Consider the following 18852-nt stretch of genomic DNA (forward strand, 5'->3'; position numbering starts at 1 on the left):
CACACACACACACACACACACACACACAGTTATTAGGTTTTCTTGCTGGCCAGTTCTGCATCGTGTTTTATTGGCAGGGTTAATGGTTTCCAGACTTTTCATATATCAAATGCATCATTCTGGTTTATTTCACCTGACTGTATTTCCCGTTTCTATTACCTCCTCATAGGTCATGCAAACTTTTCATTCTCTACCACATTGCACATATTTCAAGAAATGGAGGAAAGTTTAATTTAGCAACAGTCCAAACATTTTTTTAACTGCAATTTAACATTTGCTGTACTGCCTGTACACGCTGCAGAAATGCCAGCATATCTGTTTTTAACAAACCTGAGGTAGCCTGGAGTCCTTCAAGTTTCAAGGTTATCATGACTGCCAATGGCATCGCCCGCTTGGACTGAATCCGCCACAGTATTAACACTGTGGTGGACTGCTGGCTCTAAAAGCAGCTCAGTGCATCCATTCAATTTGCTTATAAATCAAAGTAATGAGGGTTTGAAACGTCTTCACAAACTTAAAGAATGCTTTATGCTTCCTCCTTCTTCTGGTTTTTAAATTCGTACCATGATCTGGATTACTGGTAACCTGTACGGACAACCCAACCTCTACAGGAAGTCTCTCTCTTTTGTGTTTGAGCACAGCAGGAACTAGCAACTATCAAAGTTAGAAGAACGGCGTTTTTAGTCTTTAGTCTTTTGATATGAGTATACGGTGATTGATTTAGACAGTGTGGCAACACCATCAATCACCATCTTCAAACATGTTTTTAGGAAACAGTTGGCTCCAAAACTGGAAGCAAACACAGAGGATTGGACCGACAGTGAAGTGACAGAGAAAATCTAACACGATATTCACTCATCAAAATGAATTTTTTGTTCTCATGTCTTCTCAGCTTGCTACCTTCAGTGTCTGCCCACAGCTAGTTAACGTGAAGAGGAAATAAATGTATTTAACACGTCTGAGAGTCACAATAACTTTGGAGGTGGAAAGTAAAAGTTAGCACAACTCACTGAGACGCTACAGACGAATTAAAGGGGAACACAGCAGTCAGAAATAATAATAATCTGAGATTGATTTAATCCATAACACTTGCAAGATTACAGCGTTTACATTCTGTTGGTGAAAATAAATTTTACACAGATGTACTTTTGAGGGTGTTACAAGTTATACAGATGTGGTTTGTTGGAAGTTATGCACAATGACTGTTTACCTTTATAGCTATAGCAGCTGTGTGGAAAACAGTGAAAGTTTAGTTTATATCCAGGCCAGATGTTGTTGTTCAGTTCTCACCATTAAAGCACAGTGTTGACTCACAAAATCAGCGTTCAGCCTCTTCTTTTCTAACCAGATGACTAATCAGGACCATCTTTCTCTCTGTTTGTGCCATCAGAGTCTTTACTGAGAACATCCAGCAGTCCCGACAGCCTGAGATCCAGAGCTCCAATGATCACCCCAGACCAGGAAACAGGTAATATGGCAGCAGATATACTCAGATATAGTAACTTTCTTTACATTAGGATACATCTGTGGTGTTTTCATGTGTTAGACCTTTAAGTTTGTTTCAAAGATGCTGTGAAAGATGAACAGGATTCATTGCTTGTGTTGAGACAGCATTACATTTAACTTCTGTGACAGCACAGTCATGATCTTTGATATACTTGGACGTTTTGTCTATCTCAGACAAAAACTCTGCCAAGAAAAAGGAAATTATATTATCTAGATACCAAAAATGATAATATTGGAGTTCTATAGTTAATGAATAACACCTGAAATAAAGTTTGACACAGGGTACCTACAGAGTGATGTCAGTTTTTGGCAAATTTGCAGGTAATTGCTTCAAATAAATTGATAATTAACCAAAGAAAGGAGTAAAACTGAGACTTCTGTGGCTTCTGGAAAACTGGGATTGGTAATCGAGCCTTTGTGTCTTTCAAGGAACTAAACTGTGGCACCTGGTGAAAAATCATGAGCACAGCGACCAGAGAGAAGGAGACCGTGGCAGCAAGATGGTTTCTGAAATCTACCTGACCAGACTTCTAGCAACCAAGGTACCTCAAACAAAACAGCACAAACCTTAACAGATGTCAGTGTGGGGCTTAAGATTAAAGTTACAGTAATGCCTTAAAGTATGGCTGTAATAATCATCTTCATTGTATGCAGAGACTGTAGTTTCAGAAGATGTACATTTTGTATATTATAATCTAGTTTAAGCAAAATAGGTAAAATGTTAATTTTAACCTTCTGAATTTGTCCAATGTTTCTGGTTAATGATCTTTTTCTCTATTATCTAATTTTTAAATATTTAAACCTTTGTTTTGGTCCTCGCACCAACAGGGGACGCTGCAGAAGTTTGTGGATGACCTGTTTGAGACTGTGTTTAGCACCGCCCATCGTGGCTCTGCACTCCCATTGGCCATAAAATACATGTTCGACTTCTTAGACGAGCAGGCCGACAAACGACAGATAACTGACCCAGACGTCCGACACACCTGGAAGAGCAACTGGTGAGAGAAAGTTGCTCAAGAATGTGGATTTTAAAGAAATTATAAGATAAAGTCACAGCTGTTTAAATGTTTTTTTTAAAAACATCTCTTTTCTCTGTTCTTGCAGCCTTCCTCTCAGGTTCTGGGTGAATGTTATTAAGAATCCTCAGTTTGTGTTCGACATCCACAAGAGCAGCATCACCGATGCTTGCTTGTCAGTCGTCGCTCAGACCTTCATGGATTCCTGCTCGACGTCTGAACATCGGCTCGGCAAAGACTCTCCATCCAACAAACTGCTCTACGCGAAGGACATCCCCAACTACAAGAGCTGGGTGGAAAGGTAGATAGCACGCTAATTTATTAACTAATACGTCCTGTGTAAAGCAAGTATCTAACATGCTAATTAATTTATATATTTAAGAAAAATAAATGAGTGAGCTGGGTTTAGGTGTAAATAACCAGTTAACTAACCTGCTAATATTAGCTGATGCCCTGAAGAAAGTGACTGATCAATATAACCTGTCAGAATTAATATGTTAAAGTAGCTACTACAGCTTAATTTACATTCTGAAGAGCAGAACTGCAGAAAGAAAGAAAGAAAGAAAGGCTTGCAGAGACTGAGACTCTTGCCTTATTAGAATAATAGTATGGGGTCATAATCACATTAATTAGTGCTGATGATTAATAAGGCCTGCTCATGCAAAATGTAAAAATATTACACCATTAGAGCTGGCGACTTGGGTAATTATCCTGGTAAATTAACCCAAAAGCTACACATTAACTTGCTGATGCAGTTAAAGTCTGAAGTTAGTCACCACAGCTAACTTTGTCTGTGTCCTTCAGGTATTACAGGGATATAGCCAAGATGCCTAGCATCAGCGATCAGGACATGGACGCATACCTGGTGGAGCAGTCCCGACTCCACGGAAATGAGTTCAACACACTGAGTGCACTCAGCGAGCTCTACTTCTACATCAACAAGTACAAGGAAGAGGTGAGTGAGTTAGTAACTTTGAGGTTTGACATTGGCATTCGCTACATGATTGATGTTGTAAAAGCAACTAACACGACCTTCCAGTTCTTTGGTTCCCCTTAAGACTTGCCTCATCAACTTACCTTACATGGCAGTAAAATAATAAATCAGCTAGTCATCCAACCCTGACCTTGAGCAAGACGATCCTTTCCCACATCCTCTGAACCACTCGTAGCACCTCTATCAAAATAACATTTTCACTGATGCACGAACAAGTTTGTTTATATCAGGGACATGAAGCAATACCCTTAGCTGATATCATTTCTTCTGTTTTTCCCGCATGTGCAGATCCTAACAGCACTGGACCGGGATGGGTACTGTCGCAAACACAAACTGAGGCACAAACTGGAGCAAGCCATCAATCTGATGTCTGGAAGCAGCTGAGAGAAGTGGAAGGATGAATGGACTGATGGATTGATGGATTGGGGGGGGGGCGTGGGAAGATGAATGGGGGAGGGGGAAATGAGGGCATTTGGTTTTTCTGAACTGTTTAAACAGTCAGCCGAACTGCTCCGTGTTGGACCGAACTGACAGCCGCAGCTCCAGTTGCATTAGCAATCAATCTATCAGTAATTTATTTGTCAGTTGATGGATTGATTGACTTGAAGATCGACTGGCTGGGTGGGACCCCAACTACCTCCATTTGGTGGATTTTTGGGGTGGAAAATTGATTTCCAAACCGATGCGGATACATTTACTATGGAACTTTGAGTCATTTGGGGGCAAAAAATAACCCTTCTAGATGCATCTGTCGGTTTGGATTTGATTTTACTGCAAGCAGGGATCAAACAAAGGGGATGTAGCTGTGGGCTAAAGACTGTGTCACGTTTCTCCGAACAGTGGATGTGACGTGAGAACAAAGTGACCTGACTTCAGCTTGCTTCGGAACTTAACAGGTGCTTGGTTGAAAGGTCGGATCAAGTTTCCATGAAAGCTACAGACTACACTTTGAAAAGCTTGTTCTGTCTGAAGGATCAAGAAACTACGCCTATGGTCAGACAGTCACAGGAAAAACACAACAGGCTGGATTGAACTTTAAGAGCCTCATCATAATCTGAACAAGTCCAGGGCTAAGTCAAGGCCTACTACAGAGGTTCAAAGCCTCTTTACTGATGTCGTAACTTTGGACCACTTATCCTCAACCATACCCTTAGCATTGTCTGGAAGAATCCACTGTAAGGAAGTCAGGTCAGAACTTGAGGCTGGAAGCGACAAAGTCAAGTCACCGATTTGGAATATCTGACCCTACCGTGGACTTTTTTGGATTCAGTTGGTTGTTTTAAGCTTTAATGAAGAAGACGAAAGCAAATAAACTAAATGTCCAATAAACCGATGGCTTGACCTTAACTTGAAATCACTGGATGCTAAGAGGATTTGGACATAGAGTAATAAGGACTCTGAAGCGAGATGATATAACTTGACCTTGGACTTGTTCGGCCAAGCCTCGTCAGGATCTAAATGTTTCTAAGTTGCTGTTTAAATAACCACTCGATTCTCTGGACAATCACTCTATACCACAGCACACTGAGCCCGATGCCTACTGACAGACCAGTACCTGTGTCCATAACCGTATCCCGTCCTCCCTCTTTTCTTCACAGTCCATCAGAAGTTTACCTCCTAATTTTCCTCGTCCTATTCCTTCTCTACCTTCCTTTTCTTTCCTTCTTCGCTCTTTCTCCCCACCTTTGATTCCTGCTCATCCTTGACCCTCGACCCTCCATCATTGGTCAGTCATGCTGGCCTCTGGCCATCCTACTGGCCAAGAAGACTCTTTAGTAATGTACTGCCCGACCAATCAAGACTGTGGAATTCGCCAGAATTGTGAATAATTTACTAGAAGTGAATATAAACGAATATAGCATTACGTTTTGAATACATTCCAGCACAGGCACACAGGCAAGGTCTGTAAATAAGTAGGTTGACTGTAGAATTTTTCAACAGAAAAAATCTCCAAAAGTGGAGTAACAGGCATTTTTCAGGCCCACAAGAACCTAGACGCTGGGGTCCTGGATACAAACTTTGACGTTTATTGGTGCAGCGCTTTATCGACAGACCTTGCACATACATATACAGCCATGCTTTACAGCACCATGCTAAACATGCCCAGGGGGAAATACTGTGCAGAGCTACAAGCCCAGTGCCATGTAAAGACCGGACCGGATCACATCAGAACTGGACCGGACTTGGACCAAATCCGGACTGAAAACAACCCGGAATAGAATTTTAGCCGGACCGGACTCAAGAACTCTTAAGACTTGTGGCCATAATTGTAAACAACAAAAAAAAGAAAGATAATAATGATGACAAAGTATAAAAAAAAGAATACAAAAGAAAGGAAAAAAATATTGAAATGTTAACATGTAATAAGAACTTTGTGGATTTGACGGTATGGATTTTAAAGAGCTGAACTTGTATACTGAACGTTATGCTACATCAGAATCTGGAGGAAGAGCAAGAGCCAGGAGGCAGAGCGACGGTTCAAGCCAAACCAAGACCGTCCCCTCACCATCGGATCAGGCCCAGACCCAACCAAACTGGATTCAACTGGAGTCTGTTGTGTTAGAAGCTCTGTATGTGGAAGATGAGGAAACAAACTGAACTTTTTGGTGCTTTTATTTGCCAAACTGGTTGTTTGTTTGAACAGATTTCCAGAGCGGCATTGGATGGAGGTTTGTCCTGAAGGTTTGGGTAGCGTTATAGGCAGCGCTTCAGATGGAGTCTGAGCTTTTGTTGCTTCATCCAGGGCTTTCACACACCTAAGTTCTTAAACCTTACAAGTAAAAATTATGCTCATGAAGAAGTTTGGAACTACTGCAACTCAGAAAAGCTCTGTGTGAACGTCGGCCTTTCCAACATGGCAACAATGCACCCTTCAACCTCCCAGTCCCACCTGTGTGGTAGAACATTTTCACATCATGAAACTGGCTTGTATATATTGCCCAAAGGTCAGTTTGGGATGTAGTTTGATTGCATAGGTATTTGGCCTTTTGAAAACTAAAAACACAAACTAACCTCTACTCAACAATGATTTGAGGCAGATTTTAATCTTCTAGTTCTGTCGAACTATATGGCATCCAGCAAACAACTTGCACCAGAACTGGTCAGTCAAAACTAATGTTGTGTAAATGTGTGCCAGTGGAAGACTGGTATGTATTTTTTTGCTTTCCCCTTTTAAATAAGATGCAAACTGCTTCAGGGCCTTTCACGTTTAAGCTTCTAACAGGAACAAGATTTTAGGTCCCCAACTTTTTTGGTGTGTTTAAATATAGTTCAAAAACCAGAAAAGTTCTTGCAAATTTCTGCCAACTTACAGCTGATTGCCAGAAAATGTCATTAATGTTAATGTATAAAAAAAATGTTTGATGAGAGGTTTGACTGAATGTAGACCGTAAAGTGTAGACCATTTTTATACACAAGAGGAAAACTAATAGGTAAAAAAAAGTTGTACACACACATGGTGTTTGTAGATTTAAATTGAGAATGAGAAATAACCCAGAAAGCATATCTTTAGCGTAAGATGGTGTCCAGGTTAGTAACCTGCAGGTTAGTCCTATATGCAAACCACAGAAAACCTGAAACATCAATGGTTTTACCAAGCTGTGAAAAAAAACTCAACGGGGTTGTCAAAACTTAAAGCCAGTTTTTTTGCGTGAAAATGTTCTTCCACCATGAAGCATCTGTCTTTTGGCTCTTTGCAATGCCATAGAGCAACCAAGCACCTTTTGTTTTTTCTTTCTTGCTGATGTTTCACTGTCGTTTGAATCTTTGGGGCCAAAAGGACCTGAGTGAGGGAGGGAGGATTGAGGAAAAGGAGGAAAGGGTCCTGATAAAAGACTGCCTTTAAGATGATTAATTGTAGAACAGGGAGGGAAGCCACTACCATACCAATACCACTGTTCACCAACCTGTATGTGTGTGTGTGTGTGTGTTTTCCTGCTGCTGCTGCAGTGGAAACTCAGCCATTAAATCACTGATCGTATCTGCAGCTCAATTAAAAATCTTTTTCTTTGTAGTTGCACCGTTTAAATCACCTGATCTGTATCTTTGATGCATTTGAAATCTCAAATCAGATCTCCAGTCTTTTTGTAAAAAAAATAATGAAAATCTCAGCTCGCCCTTTAAACTCAAAGTCATCAAGAACAGATAAATCGGATATAATTCAGCGCATCGTGTTTGATCAGGCTTCACCTTTCTGTTGATGCGATGAGGTGGAGGAGAGAAGAAAACCAGCGAATACTGAAAAAAAAGGTGCTGGGCGATGCATATAAACTGTAGGGCAGGAGTAAACTCCCTCTGCATGCTGAAAAGTGAGGAAGAGGAGAAATTACTGTTGAACTGCAGAGAGAAGGGGTATTTTTGTGCCAAAAGGTGAAAAAGAAAACCTGAATTCCTTCAAATGTAAATAGGAGAAATAAATGTTAGAGTAACACGGGAGGTTGAGGATGAAAGCGGGAGGTCAGATTCTCTTTTTGCATGCTAAAGTGTGAGGAGGAAGGATGGAGGGAGATGCTGCCGGAATACTGAGAGGGAGGAGAGAGGGAGAATACTGATCAGGCCGAAAAAAGATGGAGGCAACGTCATCCATCAAACCGACTGGGGAAGGAAAGGTCTCTGAGAAGAAGAGGAGGCAAAAACGCTCCATGCTCATTTCAGTTACTCGTGCGAACGTAAAATTCATTATAGAGAGAAATCAGAGGATGGAAGGTAAAAGTTTTAGGGGCAGGAATGACTAAAGGTGTGCAGGGGCAAATACTAAAGACTGTTTCTGTTATACCTGCACTCCTAGTGTCATGGCAATAGTTACATAACATGAATCTGTTATTAGTATTTGTGCCAATGTAGCTTTTTTATGTTAGCATGAACATTAAACAGCACAAGATGTGACTTTAAAATTATAGCTTTTTAGTTTTATGCTGTTTAGTGAGATACCCTCAAATTACCAGAACTGACCAGACCATCATCTCAGCAGCTCAGCCCCCCTCTGCTGATCATACTTACATGTGGATAAACAAATGAGCGATTGGCTAGCTAGCATGTCAAGAGCTGGCAGTTTGTAGCACGCTAATTACATGTTGCATTTTCGTCTGGGCAAGGACTGGTTTGTGGCAGAGACATTACAAGAAATCTCCTGCAAAAAGTCCTGAAAAGATCAGCTGTTGACTGGCACTTTCGGATCAATGAGCCTATCAACAGCCACACTATGATAACTATGATAACTACTTACTGTAGCAGAAAGGCTGGATCTACTTAAAGCAGTTTTTACAGATTTAAGTTGTGGTTCCCTGCATGTAGTTTTTATGCTGTCATAGGAATTAATGGTGGGACTGTCTCCACGTTTAATTTAGGGGCTTCAACATAATTGCCTATAGGAGTTTCCAAGATGGCTGTCACAACTTGCTTCTAGAAGGAGTTTTCTTGTGGTTGAGTAGTTCGCCAATTTGTATTTCTTTGTTGTTTGTCCAGAAAAAACAATCCTCGTGCTAATTGCAGATATTAAGCTGAGTTGCTATGATTAAAAATTCCTATTGGTAGCCTTAAATTGTGGCAACGAAAATAACAGATTTATTTTACATCATGCATTGCCATGAGACTGAGCTCATGATTTTATTTCCAGATGTTCCATTTGCACCAAGGCCAATATTCCACTTTTCTTTGATACCTGAATCCTGCTTTTAGTTGGGCAAACCAACGAATGGTAATGGAAGCATTTCGTCCATGAAGCTCGGGCTCGTCAGATGTAGTGACACTCTTTCCTGGTGCAGCACTGAATGCATCTCACAAACTCCTGAGAGGTTCCATCTGATGTCAGCTGCCAACAGACTTCGATACAACGAATACTAGCAAATAAAGTGAAAAGGAAAAGAAAACCTTTACAATCAAGTTTAAATTCAGCTGGGATAAAACGATGCTTGGGTGGGTTTCCACTGTGGTAGCAAGAATGTGTGTGTGTACATTTTAACATCATGTCCATCCTCTGAACACACACGTGCACCTGGGAGGAGGCAACAGAGACTGAAGGAGAGCGAAGTTAAATTCCTGTGACAACAAAACAAAAAACAGATTGATTTACACCCTGTTTTACGTGCATCCATCCACACACACACACACACACACACACACAACTCAGCGTTTTTAACATTCTCCAGTGGTGAGATATTTATTATTTTTCTTTTAATTTATTTTTTACAATGGGTTATATTTATTGTTGGAGGATGTAGACAGTTTTATTAGTTTGTACAGCGTTAAAGCAGAAGGAAGAGCCCAACAGCATCAGACGTTAATTGCACACACACACACACACATACACACACACTTTAACAGGTCATAAAACAGTCCATGTGCAGCCTGGGAAACAGCCAGAACTGTTGGTCACACTTCATATTCATTCTTGCCATTTTAATTTTTTACCTCATTACTTGTTTCCTGCATTTATGTCCAGTTTAAGAGCAGTCAGAAACAGGACGTGTCGAAAAACATTGAGAAATGTGACAAATCGTTCTGGTTCAGTCGGTCATTTCCCATCGTGCACATAGTCAATTCATCAAATCCATCCGTCTGTCTGTTTCCTCTCAGCCTGGAGTTATTAACCAAGAAGGAGGCAGAGAGACTGATCAATTTTATTGATCAGAATCGCCCATCAGACTCACTTCACTCACATGGCGAACTGTCTGACGAGTTGTTGAATCGTTCGACTCCTTACCAGACGATGTTCTTAAGGAGTTTTAAAAGCAAAGAAGGGGTTGGGGAAAGACATCAGCAGGGAAATGGAGCTCTCCCACTGAAGATCAATTGACAAAAATACATTTAGTATAATGGTGTTATTCTTATTTCTGACAGAAAATAAACAAGTTGATTTAATGTTTATCATTTTGTATTTTTTCTTAGGAATCTCTTATTTGAAACTAGTTGCTCCATTCATCGTATTCTTACTGTACACTAATCCCCCATTGGTTAAAAAATGGATTTTTCTATTTTTCTGTTATATTTCCATCCATTGTGTTATTTCGAAGAATTGGATTTGAAATCAGTGCTAGAAACTACAAAAATGTCCCCTTCAAACCTAATGAAGAGTTTATCGTCCATCTGTAATGGAATCAATATCCAATGAAGAGTTCGACATATTTATCAGATTCTTTGGAAATAATCAGGTGACCACGGAGAACAAATCCACTTTCATATTATGTATTGTTTATCATTTAGATGAATCTGACCATAATTCTTAACTTTCTGGGAAATCTCTCAACCAACAATTTATCATTAATGGTATCTTAAGATGCAAGTCACATTGTAAAGCTTTCATTGATTTCCTGTGGGAAAAAAATCCATTTTATACTAATGGGAGATTAAACTCAATGGTATAACTGCCATTAATAATCTGCGGGAGGTTCAGTAATCAGCAGCAGAAGTAGGTCAGAGAGTTTCCCTACAGAAAACTTGCACTGACCTCCCATTGGAAATCAATGGGAGCTGGCTGACCCGACCTCATTAGGCCCCTCCCACCCCTGCAGACTCCAGACAGACAGTTGGGTGACTGACAGACGAGTTGAGCCAACAGCGGATCCCAGCGGGCTTCATTGTACCATAGCAACAGCGTATCACTGGACTCCCCTCTGAGCTCAAACGGGGGGTCAGATGTCTTTATTGTACCATAATATGATTATTATTACTACAGTTATAATTATTATTAATATTCTGAGCGGAGGCTTCTTGGTTGCTGTGCCATCAGGATCCACAGCATTCAAATAAATTTTATCTATAAGCACTTTCAGAATATAGTCCTGGATTTTAAACACACAGTCCAAAAGTCCTCGTCTGGGTCCCTGAACCACCAGTCGAGAAGCGCCGCTCACACTGGATCTTGTGTCTTAGTTCAGGATCTGATTGTTCATTCAGGCGGTGTTTGGGGTGCTGCGAGCGTTGGATCATGAGGCTTCACCAAGCAAACTTTGATAAATCCCTGTCATTATTTATTAGGAAGCTGACGGTGAATCTAGTTTATGAATCACGGCCGGATGCCACATATTATTATGACTAAAATTTGGTAGAGCCGCAATTTTTGAAGTTCAATAGCAGCTGTCTCATGATAATTATAAAAAGATATAATCAAAAATGCAAGATGTTTATTGTACAGGGCATGGCTGTCAGCATGACTGTAGATGTCATGTATATCTCTTTTTTAGATATATAATAAATATATAACCTAAAAACACAGGTGACCATGCGTGACAGTCCAAAAATCACATTATTTCATTAGTAATTACACATAAATGTAAGATTTAAACATTTTACTTTTACAAAATAAAAACATTCCCTTTTAACCATCTGCCACAAACAAATTAATAATTTTTGTCCTCCACCATTATACTCATTTTTTTCAGTTTTGGCTGGAAATAACCTGTCGCAAAACCAATGATAGGCTTCTTTCAGTATTTATGTGTTATGTTTTTAGATTTTCACAAACTGTCACAACTTTCAAGCAATCCTGAACTTTTCTGCTAATTTCTTACATGTTTACAACATTCAGATTAACTGCTAATTGAGGCACCTAAAAGTTACCTTTACTGTACAACTAAACACCATGTCAGTCGTGTGCTGAGGGAAACCTATTTGTCCAATGAAATTGCGATTGCAATATCTTCTCACTTAGTTTGCTGTTTTTTATAGCTTGAAGTTCCAGTTTTGGTCCACTGTGTGGTTAGGTTTAGAATAGGATCATGGTTTGGGTTTAATCCTGTCACGATGTTAAGCGCATTAAAAATGTCTCCATTTCTAAATTACCCAAATAACTGCCCAGTCAGTAACTGTAGAGCTCATGAAACCCAGTGAGGGCTTCTGCTTGGAGGTGGCTTAAAGCAAAATCCAAGTTGTAGTGCGAGAAATCTAAAAAATGTAGTAAGAAGGATAGTTTGATGTCGTCTTTGTTGTGAAAATTAAAAGAACAAACAAAAGGATTTATCATGTTGCCTTATCAGCATTTATCACCTGTTTATATTATTTCCAGCCTCAACAAACCTTCTGGTCAATCATTCCAGACCAGTTTCCTTTAGAAATGTTTTCCCATCAAACACAAAGAAAATGGTATTGAAAGTATCCACACACAGTCTCGGTTGTAGCTTGACTGAAGTGAGGAGATGAATTATTTCAAATGCAGGGATAAAATCCTGCAATGCAATTTTCAGAATAAATGAATAAAAACAGAAAAATAGAAGATATGAAACCAAATGTAACAAAACACACAAAATACTATAATATAAACACATCTCTTCAGCAGGTTTTTACATTTTCTCATAACCAGCCGACCTTCTTTTCATATGCAACACAAAGAATGTGTGAAACTACGAAACCCACCATCGAAGCCTCCTGATCTGCCGCCAGCAGCTCTGCAGCGCTGCCGTTCATCTCTCTGCCTGGAAAAACAGTTTTTGTTCTGTTTGAAAACTAAAAACGCAGAAATACATGTCGCCTTGATGCAGCGCTTTCCAGGATGTAGTCAGGGCCCATTTTTTGAGACCATTTGCCATTGCCTTGTTTTTATTTGTCATTTTTGCTGAATTAAAATGTAATGATGATGATGATGATGAATCTTCATGTAATAGCCTGTGTCAGTTTTTATATCATTGCCATTGCCTTCTGCTGAGTTTGTATATTTGTGTGATTTCACTAAAGTGTAATGGAAAAGTTGGACTGCAGTTTGGTGTTTCTTCTGGTTCTGCTCGGGGGGACGGAGTGTATATAGTGTGGAAACATCAAAAACAACGTCAAAATCCATAAAGTAGTGACAGAAACAGCGTTCAGTTTCTGTGAAGGTACAGTCACATTTGTGTCGGTGCCAGTTCCTCACACATCAGACAATTTTCTGCTCATTTGTGAGATGACTCCAGGGTCGCTCTCCCGCTGTGTCGGCGTCAACCCATCAAATACTGGCAAGGGTACAGGCTAATTAATGGAGAACAATGATCCAGGCTTTGCGGTGCTTATCAGCAGCAGCAAGAAAAGAGTCGTTATCGCAGGTTTTCATTATCAGGAAACACTCTTGATTAAAATCCGCCCGAGGCCGAGAGGGAGAATGAGAGAGATGGAGGGACGGAAAGAGAACTGACAGCTTTGTCCAGTGATTTCATGAGATTTGAAAAGGTCAGCTTTGAGAAACAAACAGAATCAAGGAGAAGAAATTACAGCTTGGTTATTGATTATTGTTGTTTGTTGAAGAGCAAAAAGAGATTTATCTTTACGAGAGCCCTCGTTGATCAAACATATTCCCCAGCAGTAGTGAAGAGAGAGCGGAGCCAGAAAGTAAGCTTTTAATTTCATTTAGTTGTGCCCAGGAGCTCTGGGAAGTGACCGACAAAGATCGCAGATACAAGTACCCAAAATTAGTTTCCTCCATAGGGTGGCTTGGGTCAAACAGATAGGCTGAGGAGCTCAGACATCCAGGGGGAATTCGGAGTGCGGTTGCTGCTCCTTGGTGTCGAAAGAAACCAGATGAGGTGGTTCAGGCATCTAATCAGGATGCCTCCTGAGCACTTCCCCTTGGAGGTTTTCCCAACTCAGAGGAAACCCTTTGGTAGATGCAGGAGTCCCTGCCAAGAATATATATCTTATCTCTGAGGGAGGACCTCAGAAGAAATTAAAGTTGCAGAAACACTTAGTAGTATATACAAAAGCTTAGTTGATTGACTGATATAATTTGACTTGTGGCATCTGGATTCCAACAGGAGGAACTGGAAAACAATGCTGGAGAAAAGGATGCCCTGCTTTGCCAGAACCAACTTTGGGTAAGCTTTGGATGGATGTTCCTAACTGGATTCTTTCCTGCACCATAAAACAGAGTCTAAACTCTCATTTCCTTGGTATATAAAAGTATTTGTTATAAGAGGACAAAGGTATTTAAACATTAAGTAGTCTCCATTTAAGAAGTGACGTGAACAAGCAAATCAGGGAGTCAGAATGTACCTGAAAAATCTTAAAAAACCCTGAATTCTGTTTGTTAAGGGACTTTGAAGTTATCACAGAAGTTCCTTGAGAAAGCACTGAGGGCCATTAACTTTTGATGCTTCGTCTCATGAACGTGGCCCAAGGACTTTATCTCTCAGGGTTGCTGCCCCTCACGTTCTCATGAATACCCATTCCCTCTCCAGGAATGAGAAAATGTTTAACTTCTGACACAAAAGTACATTTGGACTCAGTCTAAGAGGATAAAATAACCACTCATTTAAAGATCCAACTCTGTTATGATTTCATGAATTTGTTCAATAAAATACAACTGGGGGGTTGGAGGGCCGTGATAGCAAGTACATTTTACACTTTGTTAGGAACTGAATTGGTAACGCTTATGTTTTCGTGGCCAGCTATTATATTCCTTTAAAGTCTCCATTATGTCCAGGGTCAGATTTGCTGGAGGCAATAAGGGGATTTCCCTGTGGTCTACATAGCTTTGCCTCTGCCTCTGGTTATTTTTATCCCTTAATTTTGCCCCCTACAGTATCCCTTTCACCAAGTGACTTTTAGTGCTGAAACCTTAAACAGACTGCAGTGTAAACTATGAAGAAAAGCAACATCAATTATGGTCTTTTGACCAAAAGCCTGCTGTCTATCTCTGTAAATGGACCGAGGGTGGCCTTCTTTGCTGTCTGCAGATTTGTAGAGAGAAGTAACACACTTCAACTGATCTCCGAAAGCAATGGTAGGAACGCAGAAAAAAAGGCAGTCATAAAAGTAAACGGTCCTTTTATTTTGACAAGTAAAGATGAAAAACTATTCACAGATCTGGACTATCACTAATGTCCTACACAATTTCTTTCCTCATCTATTTGGGTGAAAGCATGTTGTGCTGCTGCATCTTGAACTTACTTTAGATTAAATATTGAAGATGGCTCGCATGACCAAATGACACTAAGTGAAAGATGGATTCAATTCTGCAATGATGAAATAGCTTTTAACCTTTTGCATTATGCATGACTGCATCCCCCTGTGTACATGCAAAGGAAACATCAGACTGAGAATATATATTTAATGTTATATATAGATATATAGATATAGACAGAGAGAGATAAAGTTCTGTAAATGCAGTGTTAAGTTCCAGACTTAATGTATTTGAAATTACTCTATAAACTTTGCATAGATATGGATTATTTTCATGAATGAAAGACATTTCATCCCATACCGGGTTTTAATTTTCAGAAATGTATCCTGATTATTTCAAGTCTGGACAAACTGTGCATGCAGTGATTGCAGTTCAACACTTTATTCATATTTATTTTATTTATTCTTGGAGTTCATTTTAGGTCCTGCTGATACATACACTTCTAATTTTGGAAACGTAACTTTTTCTGTGTTTTGACCTTTATAGACGTTGTACACGGTGAGGGTTAGGGTCATAATCCCATCTGTTAATCCCTGATAATCTCATTTGCTTTTCCACTGTCATGTGGACAGATTTTTTTATATGAAAACAGGAAATACTTGCTTTAAAAGAAATACTCTGTACTTGTTGACAGATAAATAAAACTCACTACTTTTGTCCCCATAAATCTACACTCAGTAACAAGATTATTATTATATCTAATATTTGTTTCAGTTGCTTTTTTTAAGAGTTTTTTTTTGTAGTGGGTGGACAAGCAGAAGGCCATACAATTGTGCCACTGCCAAAATCTTAGGCCATGACGGTATATGGGGTCAAAAAAGTCTTAAATCTCTTAACCCTCTCAAGGCAGGCGTTGCCGATTTGCAACAGTTAAAAACTAACAACCTGATTACCCCACATACATATTTTATGAGGGTTTTTTTTACTCAGAAGTACCACTGCAGGACTTGGTTGTGCATTAGCAACAAAAACTTTAATTTGAGCCTGAGAGGATTAAATTTAACTTTGTAAACCTGCTTCCCATAGATCGCGATGATCTATGGGAATATAACAGTAAATACTAAATATTGAATATTATTGTGCATCATGTAGGATCGACATGTGCTTTGAGGTGGGAGCCAAAAAGGGTGTAGTTTGTGTGTGTGAGCACCCGTGTGTACACCTGTGAGCATGGACGCGCTTGTATTTAAAAGGTTCCTTCATGTAATGATCTGCTAGGGGGTGTGGGGGGGCCACAGCCCCGTCCTCCTGGGCATGAAGCAGGTATGGAGGAGATCAAGACTCCAGACATCCAGAGGCCCTCAGAGCACAAGAGACCAAGGAAGACCAACAGAGGGGCAGCCGCGCCACTATCCCAGAAAGAGCTGAGGAGAGTCCCAGATGAGGGGTCACTCAGCAGCCACGGAGCAGAAGCCAGGGGGGGTTGCAGTGCCCGTGAGCTCCGCCGGCAGCCAGCTGTGCCAGAGTGACCGAGCCCCAGGCCAAGAGGCCGAGGGCACCCCACCTCCGAATGGGCCCGAGCGAGCCCCAGGCTCCAGGCTCCAATAAGCAGCCACCAAGGAGTGAGCCGGTGTGTACCTGAACGCCCATCCCCGGACACAAAGAACCACAACGCACCGATGTCTGAGGGCGTCTGCCACTGGTAGGGGAAGTGGTGGGTGGAGATATGCCTCCATACCTTGGAGGGCCTGAGATGTCCCCAGAGAGGTGGCGTCTGATACCCGACCTGACATATAGACACAGACATACAGGCACACACAGATACAAACATCCATTCCCACCCTCATGCTCTCATATGCAATTATTCAACACTCAACCAACGTGGAGACAGACATAAAGAGACGCTGTACACACGATCACACTCCCCAAGTGTACTCTAAGCCCCAGGTCTAGGTACCCTTGCTCCTGGAGGGGGAAACTGCACCCAGACCCAGGTAGTGTTACCCTCTTCCCTCGGGTGGAGTGAAGAAGACCGCCCCGACTCCGCAGCAGCAGGGAGGCCCCACATTCCAGACCCCAATTGGACGGCCAACTCCTCCTCTCAGCCTCTCTGCCCCACCAGGCAACAGAGAACGGGGGTGAGAGAAGACTCCAAACCTCCCTCCGCCCGCTCATATGTAGTGTTGATGCATGTGTGTTCTAAGGTGCATTTAAAACCCAGGAGGGCATGGAGCTACCTGCCAGAGAGCAGCAGGTAAGCGCATAGCCCCTCCTTTGACCCTGATTTTTACAATTAAGTCTTTTTGTGAACTGCAAACTTACATCAATCACTTGCCTCTGCCAGTGACTGTGAGACTGATCGCTCCAGTGTTTTCATACCAGGTAGGCGGGGCCAAATGTCAGCCTCTGTCAGGACTTCAGGCTTGTTATCATGACAAGCTGCAGTGGAGAAACAAATGAGCTTCAATAAAGCTTTGATTTGATTAAAGCTCAGTGTGTGTGTGTGTGTGTGTGTGTTTGTGTGTGTTTGTAAAGCCCTGAGTCAGATTGTGCTGCCAGTTAAGCAGCTGCTCAGTCAGCATCTACAGGTGTCACACACACACACACACACACACACACACGTTGGTGCATATGTCTTTGTAAGAACCCTTGTTGACATAATGCATTCTTGGGTCCCCTGGTATTCCAAAATAAAAGTGTCTTTACATTAAAAACTGTTGTCTGACAATATCCATGCATGTCAACTTTTTCCTAACCACATCTTAAACACACACACACACACACACACACACACACACACACACACACACACACACACACACACACACACAAAACAACTCACGTTCAAGTCTGTTAACTTTGAAAACTGTCCTTACTTTTTTCTTTTTTTAAACAAATGTTCCCCTTTTTAAAAATGTCCTCTCGTTTTACAGACGTCTCCTGTAACCACATATGTCCCCACAATGTCGTAAACTGCCATTGGTCCTCAGAAAGATAGTTGCACAAGCACATACACACCCACAGGGAGCCACTCTCCCAAATTAACCGTTAATCATAAATGGTAAAAAACGTGCTGAGTCATGAGTTTCCCCTCTTCTTCTGCTGCTCCAAGCCTTGCACACACACACACACACACACACACACACACACACACACACACACAGAGCATTGGTGGTCTAAGTAATCATTTCTTCCGTCAGTGTGTTTTCTTTTTCTGCTGATGTTTGTGGGAGTCCGCAGACGTTTAGATCAAAAAGTTGTATTGTGCAGCTTTTTTCCCTGATATATCGTGTGATTAAATTGTTGTATTTATTTTTTATTTCTTCCCATCTGTGTAACATTCCAATACTCGTTTCTTTCCACAGAAGGACCACACGGATTGTGGTTGTTGTATGCAGTGCTGGGTAAGATGTCTGATCCACTACTGCGGATGTTCATGTTTAACGTGAAGCAGCTCAAAGTTTATTTCAAACAGGCTAAAATCACCAAGCTTACATTCATAATGCACAATCCACAAACCATTTAACAGTAAG

At 40.9% G+C, this 18852-nt stretch overlaps 1 protein-coding gene across 1 annotated transcript in view; it reads left to right on the forward strand.

Annotated features, from left to right (window-relative positions):
- Positions 1-13181, forward strand: part of plxna3 (plexin A3) — a 144981-nt gene extending 131800 nt beyond the window's left edge. Inside the window, exons 33-38 of the mRNA XM_042224441.1 lie at positions 1390-1468; positions 1936-2048; positions 2335-2504; positions 2611-2823; positions 3327-3477; positions 3805-13181. Of these exons, the coding sequence (XP_042080375.1) occupies positions 1390-1468; positions 1936-2048; positions 2335-2504; positions 2611-2823; positions 3327-3477; positions 3805-3900 (822 nt within the window). The 3' untranslated portion in view covers positions 3901-13181. The remainder of the gene's footprint in view (positions 1-1389; positions 1469-1935; positions 2049-2334; positions 2505-2610; positions 2824-3326; positions 3478-3804) is intronic.
- The last annotated feature ends 5671 nt before the right edge of the window (positions 13182-18852 follow it).

The sequence above is a fragment of the Haplochromis burtoni genome, unplaced genomic scaffold (assembly GCF_018398535.1).
Source record: "Haplochromis burtoni strain Fernald_Lab_line unplaced genomic scaffold, NCSU_Asbu1 Contig_138, whole genome shotgun sequence".
NCBI lineage: Eukaryota > Metazoa > Chordata > Actinopteri > Cichliformes > Cichlidae > Haplochromis > Haplochromis burtoni.